General features: G+C 45.2%; 1 protein-coding gene across 1 annotated transcript in view; it reads right to left on the bottom strand.

Annotated features, from left to right (window-relative positions):
* The window catches only part of LOC137380946 (myosin-IIIa-like), a 34535-nt gene extending 21955 nt beyond the window's left edge, over positions 1-12580 (bottom strand). The window contains exons 1-4 of the mRNA XM_068053360.1: positions 12486-12580; positions 11852-11933; positions 10664-10741; positions 992-1009 (exon numbers count right to left, since the gene is read on the bottom strand). Of these exons, the coding sequence (XP_067909461.1) occupies positions 992-1009; positions 10664-10741; positions 11852-11933; positions 12486-12580 (273 nt within the window). The remainder of the gene's footprint in view (positions 1-991; positions 1010-10663; positions 10742-11851; positions 11934-12485) is intronic.
* Between the last annotated feature and the right edge of the window lie 965 nt (positions 12581-13545).

Here is a 13545-nt window from a genome sequence, read left to right as displayed (position 1 = left end):
TGCTGCCACTTCTGCTGGGTTTGTCCTGCCAGTGGGACAGGACATACCTGGGGATGGTGATGGCAGTGTCTGGGACATTGTCTGTAAGGTATGATTCCGTGAGTATGACTATGTCAGGCTGGTGCTTGACTAGTCTGTGGGACAGCTCTCCCAACTTTGGTACAAGACTCCAGATGTTAGTAAGGAGGACTTTGCAGGCCCGACAGGGCTGGGTTTGCCGTTGTCGTTTCCAGTGCCTAGGTCAATGCCGGGTGGTCCATCCGTTTTCATTCCTTTTTATTGACTTTGTAGCGGTTAGGTACAACTGAGTGGCTTGCTAGGCCATTTCAGAGGGCATGTAAAAGTTAACCACATTGCTGTGGGTCTGGAGTCACATGTAGGCCAGACCAGGTAAGGACAGCAGATTTCCTTCCCTAAAGGACATTAGTGAACCAGATGGGTTTTTACAACAATCGATAATGGTTTCATGGCCATCATTAGATGATTAGACTAGCTTTTAATTCCAGATTTATTAATTGAATTCAAATTCCTCCTTCTGTCGTGGTGGGATTTGAACCCATGTCCCTCGAGAAATACCCTGGGTCTCTGCGTTACTAGTCCAGTGATAATACCACTACACCACTGCCGATTTCTTGGATTATGTCATTGTTCATGTTAAAGATCTAAGTGATGTCTATATCACGCGATCTATGCAGAGAACTGATGCCTCCAGGACAGATCATCAACTTGTTCGATCAGTGATGAACATTCATCAAGAACCAAGGCATCACAAGACCCAAATGTCCAAAAGGAAGAAGATAAATGTCTCAGCCCTAAAGCAGCCTGACAGAAGAGAGGAATTCCAAGTGCAGCTCACAATAATCTGGTAAATCTTCACACATCCAACTCAATTTCAGAACAATAGGGAGAAATGAAGTCAGTTGTACTAGACTCCTGTGTCCAGACCATTGGGTTCGAGCATTGTCATCATCAGGACTGGTTCAACGAAAACGATTCTGAAATATGTTACCTCCTGGAACAAAAACAAGCAGCTTTCATTGCTTGACAGAACAACCCATGTTCACAAGCCAAGAAGGCAGCATTCCAACAGCTCAAGGCGACACCCAAAGACAAATCCAGAAGATGAAGGACGTGTTGGGAAGGGAAAGCCCGGGAGATCCAACAATATGCCGACCATCGTGAAGCCACCAGGGCCATCTATAGACCAAGGTCAAATGGACAAAATCCCTTTCGCTCACAGGATGGTGTTTCTCTTCTTTACAATGAAAATGCCATCCGTCAATGCTGGAAAGAACATTTTCAACCACTCCTCAACTGTGAATCCACAGTGGCAGCTGATTCTCTCCAGACTATCCTCCAGTATCTATGGAAGAACCACCACTGTTGGGAGAGCTACAACAAACAACCAAAAAGATGAAAAACAACAAAGCCTGCAACCCCGATGGTATTCCAGCTGAGGCCTTCAAAGCTGCTGGGCTTTTGCTCACTTCAAAACTCCTTTCACTCATCCTATGGATTTGGGAGGAAAAAGGAACTCCCCCCTTGACTTCAGGAATGTGACAATTGTAACTATTTTCAAGAAGGGAGATAAATCATGCTGAGGGTGGGTGGGGAGTGGGGGGCGAGATCCTCATTGTGGGAGGTCCCAATTGAAGGGTTAAGGTCCGATCATGGAAGGAGGGTCTTATGGTGGTCGGGGGTGGGTGGGGAGTGGGTGGTTGGTGGGGGTGGGGGGGTCATTGGTTTTCCTGGGAGTCTGATGGGGAGGTCATTGAGTCCAGTGGTGGTCAGGGTTGGGGGAGCAGACAGGGAGGAGGGGAGAGGGGGGCTGGTATGGTTCCCTGGGTAGCTTGTTGGGCCTGGAGGAAACACTCTTTCTCCTCCTGATCCCCAAGCAGTGCTGTAAAGACACTTATTGCAAGGATTCAGCCCTTCTCAACTTCTTTAAGTTGCTCCTGGTAAAATTCCATGGCTTTGGGAAGGTGACGGGCACTCCACCCAACTTTCCTCACCTTCCCAATGCCATTTTACCTCCTCCCCACCCACAGCACCTCCCAGCTCATGTCTAGAGGGCTGGTAAAATCCAGCCCAATGACAGGAATTGTGAAATAATGTTGCGCAATTCATTCACATCCAGGAATATCCACCTTAACTCAAATTAAAATGAAAATAAATATTCACGTAAGGAAATACTGAGGCATGCCTTAAAATTTTCTTTGTGAAGAAAATAAAAAAGTTTTTAGAATGTGGATTTAAACAGCTTATTTGTTGTTATAACTTCTTTGGGAATCAACATTAAGTAAAGACATCCACACTGAGAATAGCTCTTTTTTTTCTGCCTCAATTTCTTGTGCAATAAACAAGAGAAGGTAACATCTGATTGGTTCCTATTTGGTCTCAACACGTTCTTGTCCTATTTCTGAAATAATCTGATTGGCTGATACGGCAACATCCAATGCCAGTGGCAAAATTGGATTTTTCTTCTAAAATACTGACAAGTTGATACATGAGTTGAAAAGCTGAATGTGAACTTTAAAAGCCAACAGTTGGCATGCAGACTCCTCACTTCACCCCACCATTGACAGCAGAACCATCAGCCACTTTTGTCCTGCTTGCTGAAACGACCTCTCTGAACCCTCCAATTCTCTCTCTCCCTTTGAAACCTATCTTTTTGACCAAGCATTTAGTCACTCTCCTAAATTCCTCCTCCATGGCCCAGCATCCATTCCCCATTCTATTTCCATTTGGGATGGGGATTATTTTTTCTTAAAGGTGTTATATAATTGCAAGTAGTAGTTGCTGTTGATAAAGGAAGTTGAAGGCTTGTGAGAACTTCACTGAATCTGGAGCTTCCAATCTTACCATTCATACCTTTGGGCTTTTACAAGTTGGTTTTTAATGATTAGTATTTCAACCTTTTAACAACCGCAGTAATGGAAAGGAGCACGACTTTCAGGATAGAGTGAAATATGCTGGTAGAATCGTGAGCTCGCGAACACCAGATGCTCTGGCATGTGGGGTAGTTTGAGAGTTCTCAGTGCATCTGCCTGATTATACCAATTAACATCAATTAGGCACAGAGTTAGTGACTCTGAAAGGAGTAATTAGAGATGAACTGAAACTCAGACTAACAGAACCATGCAGATTCTTACAAAAGGAACCTTGAGTTTATAACCCCATACAGATACAGAAACAATATACACTGGTGTTTTCAGCTGAACCCTATTGATAATTTATTTAACTGACAACTTTTTCATCAGTCGATGTGTGAAATGATAGTTACACTAAGGAAGTGCAATCTCCCTCATATTTTAGATGTAAAACCTTCGAAACAGAATCTGAGAAAAATTGTACTGTCAAAGTGTAGTTACTCGTTTCTACACTCTGAGAGGTTGGCTAAGTGTATAAATGCATTTCAACCAATTAATATTCCTGACCAGAAATGTGGTTGTGCACAGTTATTATTTTCAGATAGCAACAGTTTACCTAGAACCATCAGACATATAAAATTCTGCAACCGAGTTCGCAATCTCTGGCAGGTCAGATACTTGCCACAGATGAGAACCTAACATATATATATGTGTCTATCAGCACATCATGATGCTTTGATCATAATTTTCTGCCCATTGATGTCAATGGCTAAGAATATGACAGCAGAATATGACATCAATTCTGTGATGTGAGAGACGCCAGGCGAGTTTCCTCCAGCTGTCAGAATATGCAGGTCACCCCCAAGATGTTTTTTCAGAGGGTGGGGAGGGGGGGGGGGGCTGGTACAGGGAAAAGTCTTAAAGTGAACCAGCCTATGCTGCTCTCCTGCACCACGTAGAGGTTTGAGAGGTGGTTTGACGTAAGCCATGGAATAGCTTGTCCATCTCTCAGCATTGGGAGGACCCAAAAGGAAGAGAAATGAATAAATGAATGAGGGTCAATAAAAATCACAGACACACACTGCTGTCCTAAATCAAGATTTCGAATTAGCTTTAACATGTGTAGAACCATAGAACCACAGAAAGTTTACAGCACAGAAAGAGGCCATTCAGCCCATCATTTCTGCGCCGGCTGAAAAAACTAGCTGCCCAATCATATCCCACCTACCAGCACCTGGTCCGTAGCCTTGCAGGTTACAGCAGTTCAGGTGCATGTCCAAGTACCTTTTAAATGAGTTGACGGTTTCTGCCTCCACCACCGATCCGGACAGTGAATTCCAGACACCCACCACCCTCTGGGTGAAAAAGTTTTTCCTCATGTCCTCTCTAATCCTTCTACCAATCACCTTAAATCTGTGCCCCCTGGTAATTGACCTCTCCGCTAGGGGAAACAGGTCCTTCCTGTCTAATCTATCTAGGTCCCACATAACACCTCAATTAAGTCACCCCTCAGCCTTCTCTGTTCGAAGAAAAAGAACCCTAGCCAATCCAATCTTTCCTTATAGCTTCAACTTTCAAGCCGTGGCAACATTCTTGTAAATCTCCTCTGTACTCTCTCCAGAGCAATTATGTCCTCTCTGTAATGTGGTCACCAGAACTGTACACAATACTCCAGCTGTGGCTTAACCAGCATTTTATATAGTTCCAGCATTACATCCCTGCTTTTGTATTCTATACCTCGGCCAATAAAGGAAAGCATTCTATATGCCTTCTTCACCACTTTATCGACTTGTCCTGTCACCTTCAGGGACCTGTGGGCATGAACTCGAAGATCTCTCACTTCTTCTACCCTTCTCAATATCCTCCCGTTTATTGTGTATTCTCTTGCTTTATTTGCCCTCCACAAATGCATTACCTCACACTTCTCTGGATTGAATTCCATTTGCCAGTTTTCCGCCCACTCAACCAAACCATTGATATAATTCTGGAGTCTACAGCCACCCTCTACACTATCGATTACATGGCCAATTTTTGTGTCATCTGCAAATTTCCCAATCATGCCTCCCACATTTACGTCCAAATCATTAATATATACCACAAACGGCAAGGGACCCTAAACTGAGCCCTGTGGAACGCTACAGAAAACTGCCTTGCATTTGCAAAAACATCTGTTCGTGAGTATCCTTTGTTTCCTGTCACTGAGCCAATTTTGGATCCAACTTGCCACATTCCCCTATATCCGATGGGCTTTTATTTTTCTGACCAGTCTGCCATTTGGGACCTTGCCAAGTGCCATACTAAGATCTATGTAGACCACATCCACTGCACTACCCTCATCAATCTCCTTTGTTACTTCCTCCAAAAATTCAATTAAGTTAGTAAGATACGACCTTCCCTTAAGAAATCCATGCTGATTATCCCTGATTAATCTATGCTTTTCTAAGTGGCAGTTTATCCTATCTCTCAGAATTGATTCTACTAATTTGCCTACCACTGAAGTCAGACTGACTGGCCTATAATTATTTGGCCTATCCTTCGCACCCTTTCTAAACAATGGTACAACGTTTGCAGACCTCCAATCCTCTGGTACCTCTCCTGTATCTAGTGAGGATTTTAAAATGATTCTCAGAGCATCCACTCTGTCTTCCTTTAACAGCCTGGGGTACAATCCATCCGGCCCTGGTGATTTAAAAGCAAGAACTTTACTAGACACACTGGGCGGGATTTCCATTCTGAGGTCAGAACCCCAACATCACGGTCACTTCCGGGTGCCGATCCCACACCATGTCGGCAATGCGCTTGCACTATGATTTCATTATGGCAATAAGATAATTGGCCTGGAGTTGCATTTGCGGTGAATGGTGGGAAGGAGGCAGGACTTAGGCGGCGGAGCGCCTGATTTAAAGGGCAGGCGGCAGCCATTGTTGAGGTTGCCTTTCGCCCAAAAGATGGAGGTAGGTGCAGGGTAAAAGGCACTGAGAAAGAAGTCCCCCTGTGCCAAGGCAGCTACCCAATTTTAGGACGTCTCACTGGAGGTGCTGCTGGAGGCAGTGACTGAGAGAAGAAATATCCTGTTCCCTGCCAGTAGCAAGAGAAAGTCATGGCAGGAGGTGGCTCATGAGGACAGCAGCAGAGGAGTGGAAAGGTAAGTCCAAAGGTAGACCCAGATCACCAGTCACCAGAGTGCAAAGGAGAGGGACATTCTGAAGGTGCATAGAGTTGTGACCTTGGGAGAGATGTGTGCTCAGCTGCCCTGATGACCCATAAGCATAGGTCAGAACCCTATTGCTACTGGACAAGAGGCTGGAGTGCATACTGCAGCAGCTATATGATTGAAAAGCTGCAAGTGTTGAGGGAGAGAGGCATTGTCCTAAATGCATTTTTATTCACCTTGCAGGCCAAATGGGAGTTGAATGCCAGGGAGAACACGAGGGCACCCCTGGACAGCAGGGTGCTACAGATAGCATCACTGATGCACTTTGAGGAGCTGGTCCTTGACATGGCCAGAGTCTCAAGCCACAGGGACACTGGGGATGGAGAAATGGGGGCCCGCTGTAGACAGGGTGAAATCATCTCAACATCTCCACGTTCAGGGGTTGCATGGCAATGCACCCTGTGCAATGATCTATCAATGTCTAAGTCCCAAAGCCTTTTATTCATATATAAGGAGCAAGAGGGTAACTAGAGAAAGGATTGGCCCACTCAAGGACAAAGGAGGAAAATTATGCGTGGAGTCAGAGAAAATGGGTGAGATTCTAAACGAGTACTTTGCATCGGTATTCACCGAGGAGAGGGACATTACGGATGTTGAGGTTAGGGATAGATGTTTGATTACTCTAGGTCAAGTCGGCATAAGGAGGGAGGAAGTGTTGGGTATTCTAAAAGACATTAAGGTGGACAAGTCCCCAGGTCCGGATGGGATCTATCCCAGGTTACTGAGGGAAGCGAGAGAGGAAATAACTGGGGCCTTAACAGATATCTTTGCAGCATCCTTAAACACGGGTGAGGTCCCGGAGGACAGGAGAATTGCTAATGTTGTCCCCTTGTTTAAGAAGAGTAGCAGGGATAATCCAGGTAATTATAGACCGGTGAGCCTGACGTCAGTGGTAGGGAAGCTGCTGGAGAAGATACTGAGGGATAGGATCTATTCCCATTTGGAAGAAAATGGGCTTATCAGTGATAGGCAACATGGTTTTGTGCAGGGAAGGTCATGTCTTACCAACTTAATACAATTCTTTGAGGAAGTGACAAAGTTGATTGATGAGGGAAAGGCTGTAGATGGACTTCAGTAAGGCGTTTGATAAGGCTCCCCATGGTAGGTTGATGGAGAAAGTGAAGTCGCATGGGGTCCAGGGTGTACTAGCCAGATGGATAAAGAACTGGCTGGGCAACAGGAGACAGAGAGTAGCAGTGGAAGGAAGTTTCTCAAAATGGAGACGTGCGACCAGTGGTGTTCCACAGGGATCCGTGCTGGGACCACTGTTGTTTGTGATATACATTAATGATTTGGAGGAAAGTATAGGTGGTCTGATTAGCAAGTTTGCAGACAACACTAAGATTGGTGTAGTAGCAGATAGTGAAGGGGACTGTCAGAGAATACAGCAGAATATAGATAGGTTGGAGAGTTGGGCAGAGAAATGGCAGATGGAGTTCAATCCGGGCAAATGCGAGGTGATGCATTTTGGAAGATCCAATTCAAGAGTGAACTATACAGTAAATGGAAAAGTCCTGGGGAAAATTGATGTACAGAGAGATTTGGGTGTTCAGGTCCATTGTTCCCTGAAGGTGGCAACGCAGGTCAATAGACTGGTCAAGAAGGCATACGGCATGCTTTCCTTCATCGGACGGGGTATTGAGTACAAGAGTTGGCAGGTCATGTTACAGTTGTATAAGACTTTGCTTCGGCCACATTTGGAATACTGCGTGCAGTTCTGGTCGCCACATTACCAAAAGGATGTAGATGCTTTGGAGAGGGTGCAGAGGAGGTTCACCAGGATGTTGCCTGGTATGGAGGGCGCTAGCTATGAAGAGAGGTTGAGTAGATTATGATTATTTTCATTAGAAAGACGGAGGTTGAGGGGGGACCTGATTGAGGTGTACAAAATCATGAGAGGTATAGACAGGGTGGATAGCAAGAAGTTTTTTCCCAGAGTGGGGGATTCAATTATTAGGGGTCACGAGTTCAAAGTGAGAGGGGAAAAGTTTAGGGGGGATATGCGTGGAAAGTTCTTTACGCAGAGGGTGGTGGGTGCCTGGAACGCGTTGCCAGCAGAGGTTGAAGACGCGGGCACGATAGCGTCTTTTAAGATGTATCTAGACAGATACATGAATGGGCAGGAAGCAAAGAGATACAGACCCTGAAAAAATAGGCGACAGTTTAGATAGAGGATCTGGATCGGCGCAGTCTTGGAGGGCTGAAGGGCCTGTTCCTGTGCTGTAATTTTCTTTGTTCTTTGTTCTTTCTTTGTCATTTCATTGTTTTTAGCAGTATCAGCATCTGTTAACTGCCGAGATCTCTCTTAACCACCTTCTCTTATGTCTCCCATAAGGCCAGATGCAGAGGGGCAGAAGGTCAGACAAAGAAAACAAGTTCCCAAGAAGTCAGAGGAGGATGACACGTTGGATCTGTACCATCACCTCTTTCCTGTGCACCCTTCACCAGCACAGATAGTCGCACCTCAGTGGGTCCTTGCACATTATTAGAGACGGTGGCACAGGGTGAAGCGCACCACATATAGAGCTGGAGGATTTAGGGGAGGCAGAGTCCCCCTTGGAGGATGGAGTACAGGCACAGCCCTGCTCAGCAGAGGGGAGATGCAGAGCCTTGAAACTCATGAAACAGGTAGCTCTACCTGGAGAACTACTATGAGATGTGAGCCCACATGTCGGAATTACCTGAAGCACTGCTGAGTCTTAGGATGAGAATAGAAGAGTCCATTCATCTCATGTGCTCCACAATGTCTCAGTGTTTTGAATGTATGAGCTCCTCCATTGAGAGGGTGGCCAAACTTGTGGAGAGTCATATGCGGCAGTACTCAGAGTGGATACATGAACAGCACGTTGTCATGCATGGAATGGATGCTGCAGTCTGTAGCATTGCCCAGTCAGTGGCACAAAAGATGCAATGAAATATGGAGTGGATGACAGCTGCGCTCCAGCAGCTGGACCCGCCAGTGATCAAGGGTGCCATGAAAAGGCTGAGGAGGCGACAGATGGTGATAAGGGGGCCACCCTTCATGGAGCTCCCTCATCATCATCCATCTCCATGGCCCCTCCGAAGGGTGAAGCATCCTGTGACAGAGGCTGGCCCCGCAGCACTGCCAGTGCAGCAGCCTTTGAAGATGCCCCCCACACCACCCTCCCACCCCCCCCCAGCACTTACACCGCGAGGTCAATTGCCAAAGTCACTACTGAGCAGATTGCTTCCACCTCATCCTCAGGCACAGCGGGAGCACCTCGTACGGGTGGCTGTGAACACAGGCAACCACATAGGTAATGTCACTTTGTGGATCACAAGGGCATTTCTGATGTAAATAATAGTGAAATGTTAAGCAATAAAGCACTGGGAAAGTTACTGCACTAAGGCTGACTTGTGTGTTTCCATTTCATGTTGGTGAGATGCAGGAGAATGGGAAGTGAGGATTGGCAGAGTGATGGAGTGTGCTGGTGAAGAATGTGCAAACTGGAGAGTCTGGCGTCTTCCTGCACCTCCTTCCTCATCCCTTCATGCCCATTGCCCAGCGGAGTGCCTCTGCTCTAGCAGATGCTGCTCCTCATCGCTCGTCAGAGCAGCTCAGAGAAACTTGATCCCATTTCCTCTAATGCCCTTTCTTCATTGGAAATGGAATGTGGAGTCCTTCTAAACACCACCAACCCCCCCCCCCCCCCCACATCATCCATCATGAGCCCGTGAGACCCATTAGCAGAAAGACCCAACCCACCTCCTCTTTCCCCCATCCCAATCCTATTGCACCCCCCCTCTCAAAATTCCCTTGTCAAGAGTGCAGAGATGTGAAAGATAATTCTTCTCACTGAGCATAACTGGTTGTGTGTGAATGAAGGCCCTCACTGAGCCTTCCCTTTTCAATGCTGCTTCTTGCTTCTGTTCGCCATTCCACCTCACTCCGCTGCTCATCCTCCCTGTCGTGTTCTGATGGTGCATTGAACCCACACATTAGAAAGAAGATACAAAACTGACCCTCTAATGAGCTGACAACAAGCTCATTAATGGGTTTAAGTGGCCATCTGCATTGAACGGGTGGGTCGCCTCTTCTCCTCCCAACACTACCCTTTGAATTCAGAGCATGCCGGTTTCACTTTGGAAATCAAGAAGAAAAACAATCCCAATTCAGTGCATAATGGAATTCTGCCTAGCAGAATAATTGAAAGAGGCATGCAAGTAAAACACGATTCATCTAATTGAATGAAAATAAATATGGCAGAAAATGAAGAGAGAATAATATCAATTTAAAATAAAGTGGTATTGGTGATGTTGTGAAATGGTGCAGCCATACGTAGTGCCATGGATTGATAAGCAACACATTCGTACCCACATTTCCCCAAGTGTTGTCTCTCTGACCTGTGACCCTGTTTTCAGGAGGAGGTGCCAATGCTCCCTCATCATGGGGAAGCGGCAACAACCTGGAGAATGAAATGCCCAGTTCAAGAGTGCCATTGGTAAAAGTCAGCATGTAGTTTCCTTGCCCATTCAGTCAAAGAAGACTGTGTGAAATGAGTTGGCTCCTAAAGAGAGGTTAAAAGTAGTGACTAGTAAAAGAAGCAATGTGCCATACCCTGAAGTAAGAGGCAACGGTCTGTGTCTTCATGTTTGTAGTTTCTCTGGGATGAAGTGCAGACTCTGCATTGTCAACCTATGAAAAGAAAAATACAGTACATACTTTACTCAGATGCAGATAGTTTGATGGTCATCTTTTAGGTATGAAGGTTTGGGTAAATCATTTACATAATAGCTCCAAACTATCCTTAAAAAATCTTTTCTGGGCATAACTGATGGAACTAAAGAAGCTAATTCTGGAAATAGAACTTTCTTTTTATTTTTTCATGGGATGTGGGCATCACTGGCTAGGCCAACATTTATTGCCCATCCCTAATTGCCCTTGAGAAGGTGATGGTGAGTCACCTTTTTGAAGTGCAGCAGTCCATCTGGTGTGGGTACACCCACAGTGCTGTTGGGAAGGGAGTTCCAGGATTGTGATCTATAACAAAGTATATCACCCAAGTTATTTGGCTTATTAGAACTGCAATGTCTGAGGCAATTTTGGTTCAGCAGGCAAAGAGACAAGGTCAGAGTCAGAACTGGCCTACGTCTTTTTGATTGTTTTACCAATAGTTGTGTAGCCAGCCACTGCTGTGAACTCCTATCTTCGTGGCTTTCTGGAGTCTGTGGTTATGCAGAGATCTATCAGTCTACTAGTTTTCACTACATATTGAAGGCCACTGCTGCTTTCCAAAAGCAGAACAGCAGCAGTGAGCTACTCAACAGTTCCATGTTGTAGGTGACTTTCCAACGGTAGTTGGTGTCATTAATTGCCATTAAGTTTACTTTGGTAAGAAAGGAATCTGATCTATAATCCTGTTGATAGTTTGTAATGTTCAAATATTACAGGCTTGATGCATGAATTTCTTCTTGTTTCTCAATCTACTCTGACCAAAGCAATTGAGACAGAGAGCAGACAATGTGGATGATTGGGGAGTTAATATATACGGAATTAAGTCATGGATGATGAATCTACTGCATAATGTACAGAATCTTGCAGAGAAAAGTTGTAAGCAATCTCCTAAATTATGGTTCCTTTGTCTGGGCAGGTGCTCATCAATATTTCTCAGAGAAGCTGTACAAGTTATTTGTTGTATTCTGTGTACTGGATAATACTGCTAAATAGCATGACATTACTGCAAATCTAGCTAACAAAAGGCTATGCAACCTATTCATGGAAGATGTGTATCTATCTCCTTCATACCTGCCAGGAAAAAAAAATCTGGCCACTAAACAAAATCAAGTAAAAAATAAAGACGGCAAATATCCCTCCTCTAATTGGAATACTGCCAAATAACACAAATTTTTGTTGGTCAAATCACGAAAGCTAGATATAAAATTCCAAAAGGCAACAAACGGGACCATGAAAGTAAACTCCCTGAAAGTTCCTCACTTTTTATGCAGTCAAAACTACATTTGATTAACTGGATAAAAATATTTAATGCACATCATCAGCGACCCGGGTTCAATTCTGGGTACTGCCTGTGTGGAGTTTGCAAGTTCTCCCTGTGTCTGCGTGGGTTTCCTCTGGGTGCTCCGGTTTCCTCCCACATGCCAAAGACTTGCAGGTTGATAGGTAAATTGGCCATTAGCAATTGCCCCTAGTATAGGTAAGTGGTAGGGAAATATAGGGACAGGTGGGGATGTGGTAGGAATATGGAATTAGTGTAGGATTAGTATAAATGGGTGGTTGATGGTCGGCACAGACTCGGTGGGCCGAAGGGCCTGTTTCAGTGCTGTCTCTCTAAACTAAACTAAACTAAACTAAACTAAAACTAAACTCCCAACCCTCTGCCCCAAGCCCTCACTGTCACCACATCCTTAATCCACACCTTTACCATGTCATGGCGAGCCTTGTATCCTTGCCAATGTCCTTGTTTCCAAGATCCATTAGCTGCATGCAATCCAAAATGCCATGGAACAGACCACCCATCATCCATCACTCCTGTCCTGGCTAAACTGGCTTTTCATGTCCCAGAAGATTGACTTGAAGATTCTTGTCTTCATCCTTCAAATCCCTCCACAGTCTTGCCCCTTTGTACCTCTGCAAATTCCTCCAGCTATAGTCTCTACACAGACTCTGCTCCTTTAACACTTATTGTTCCTTGCCCCTTCTACTCTATCCCATCAGCAGCTGCTCGCTTATCCAAAATGCCCCCACTTTCCCTCCCTCTGAAACTCCCTCCCTCAGCATCTGCACCTTGCTACTCGCCTCCCTGTTTTCAAATGCTTCTTTAACACCCTTTCCATTGACCATCTTTTACTCCTTCCTGACCCCCTGTTCCCTTTATCTCTCCTGCTTGGTGTCCTCTTGAGGAAGGTAACATCGCTGAGACATCGTAATCTGTGTAATAAGCACCAAAGAAATGTAAGTTGATGTATATAAAGTAACTATAGAAGAAGCATCACACAAGAATATTGTATGCCATTGTGTTTTTTTGCATTTGCTGTGGAGACAGCAGAAATATAAAGGTAAAAATTATGCTGGTGCACATGAATCTAACAGTGAGAAATGAGGGAGTAGAGTCTGGAATTTGCATGGCACTGATGTTCCCACTTGATCCGATGCAAGTTATTCCAGTATACCACCCAGTTTGGACTGCAATTTTCTTTGAGAAGCAGGCCCTCTGATATTTTGCTAAGGCAGAAGACTGGCTGGCCCTCCAAGCAACAGGTCCCTGCTCCTTCACTGCCCCTTCAACTTGCTCCTCCTCAGTGATGTTCAGTTCTTTACACAGTTCCCTCTACATAAACCCACTATTTGAATCTCCTAGGGTGGATGTACCTGTGCTGGTGCTTGTGACAGGTAGAATGTGTGACGAAGGCTGTTGTGAGTTGCTGACTTCTTGAGTGGCATTAGGTGCTGTCGCTTTTCCTGGTGGCATGTCTGGAGAAACA

This window comes from Heterodontus francisci, chromosome 2 (genome assembly GCF_036365525.1).
Source record: "Heterodontus francisci isolate sHetFra1 chromosome 2, sHetFra1.hap1, whole genome shotgun sequence".
Lineage (NCBI taxonomy): Eukaryota > Metazoa > Chordata > Chondrichthyes > Heterodontiformes > Heterodontidae > Heterodontus > Heterodontus francisci.
The sequence above is the reverse complement of the archived record's forward strand: the minus strand, read 5'-3'. Positions and strand labels throughout refer to the sequence as shown.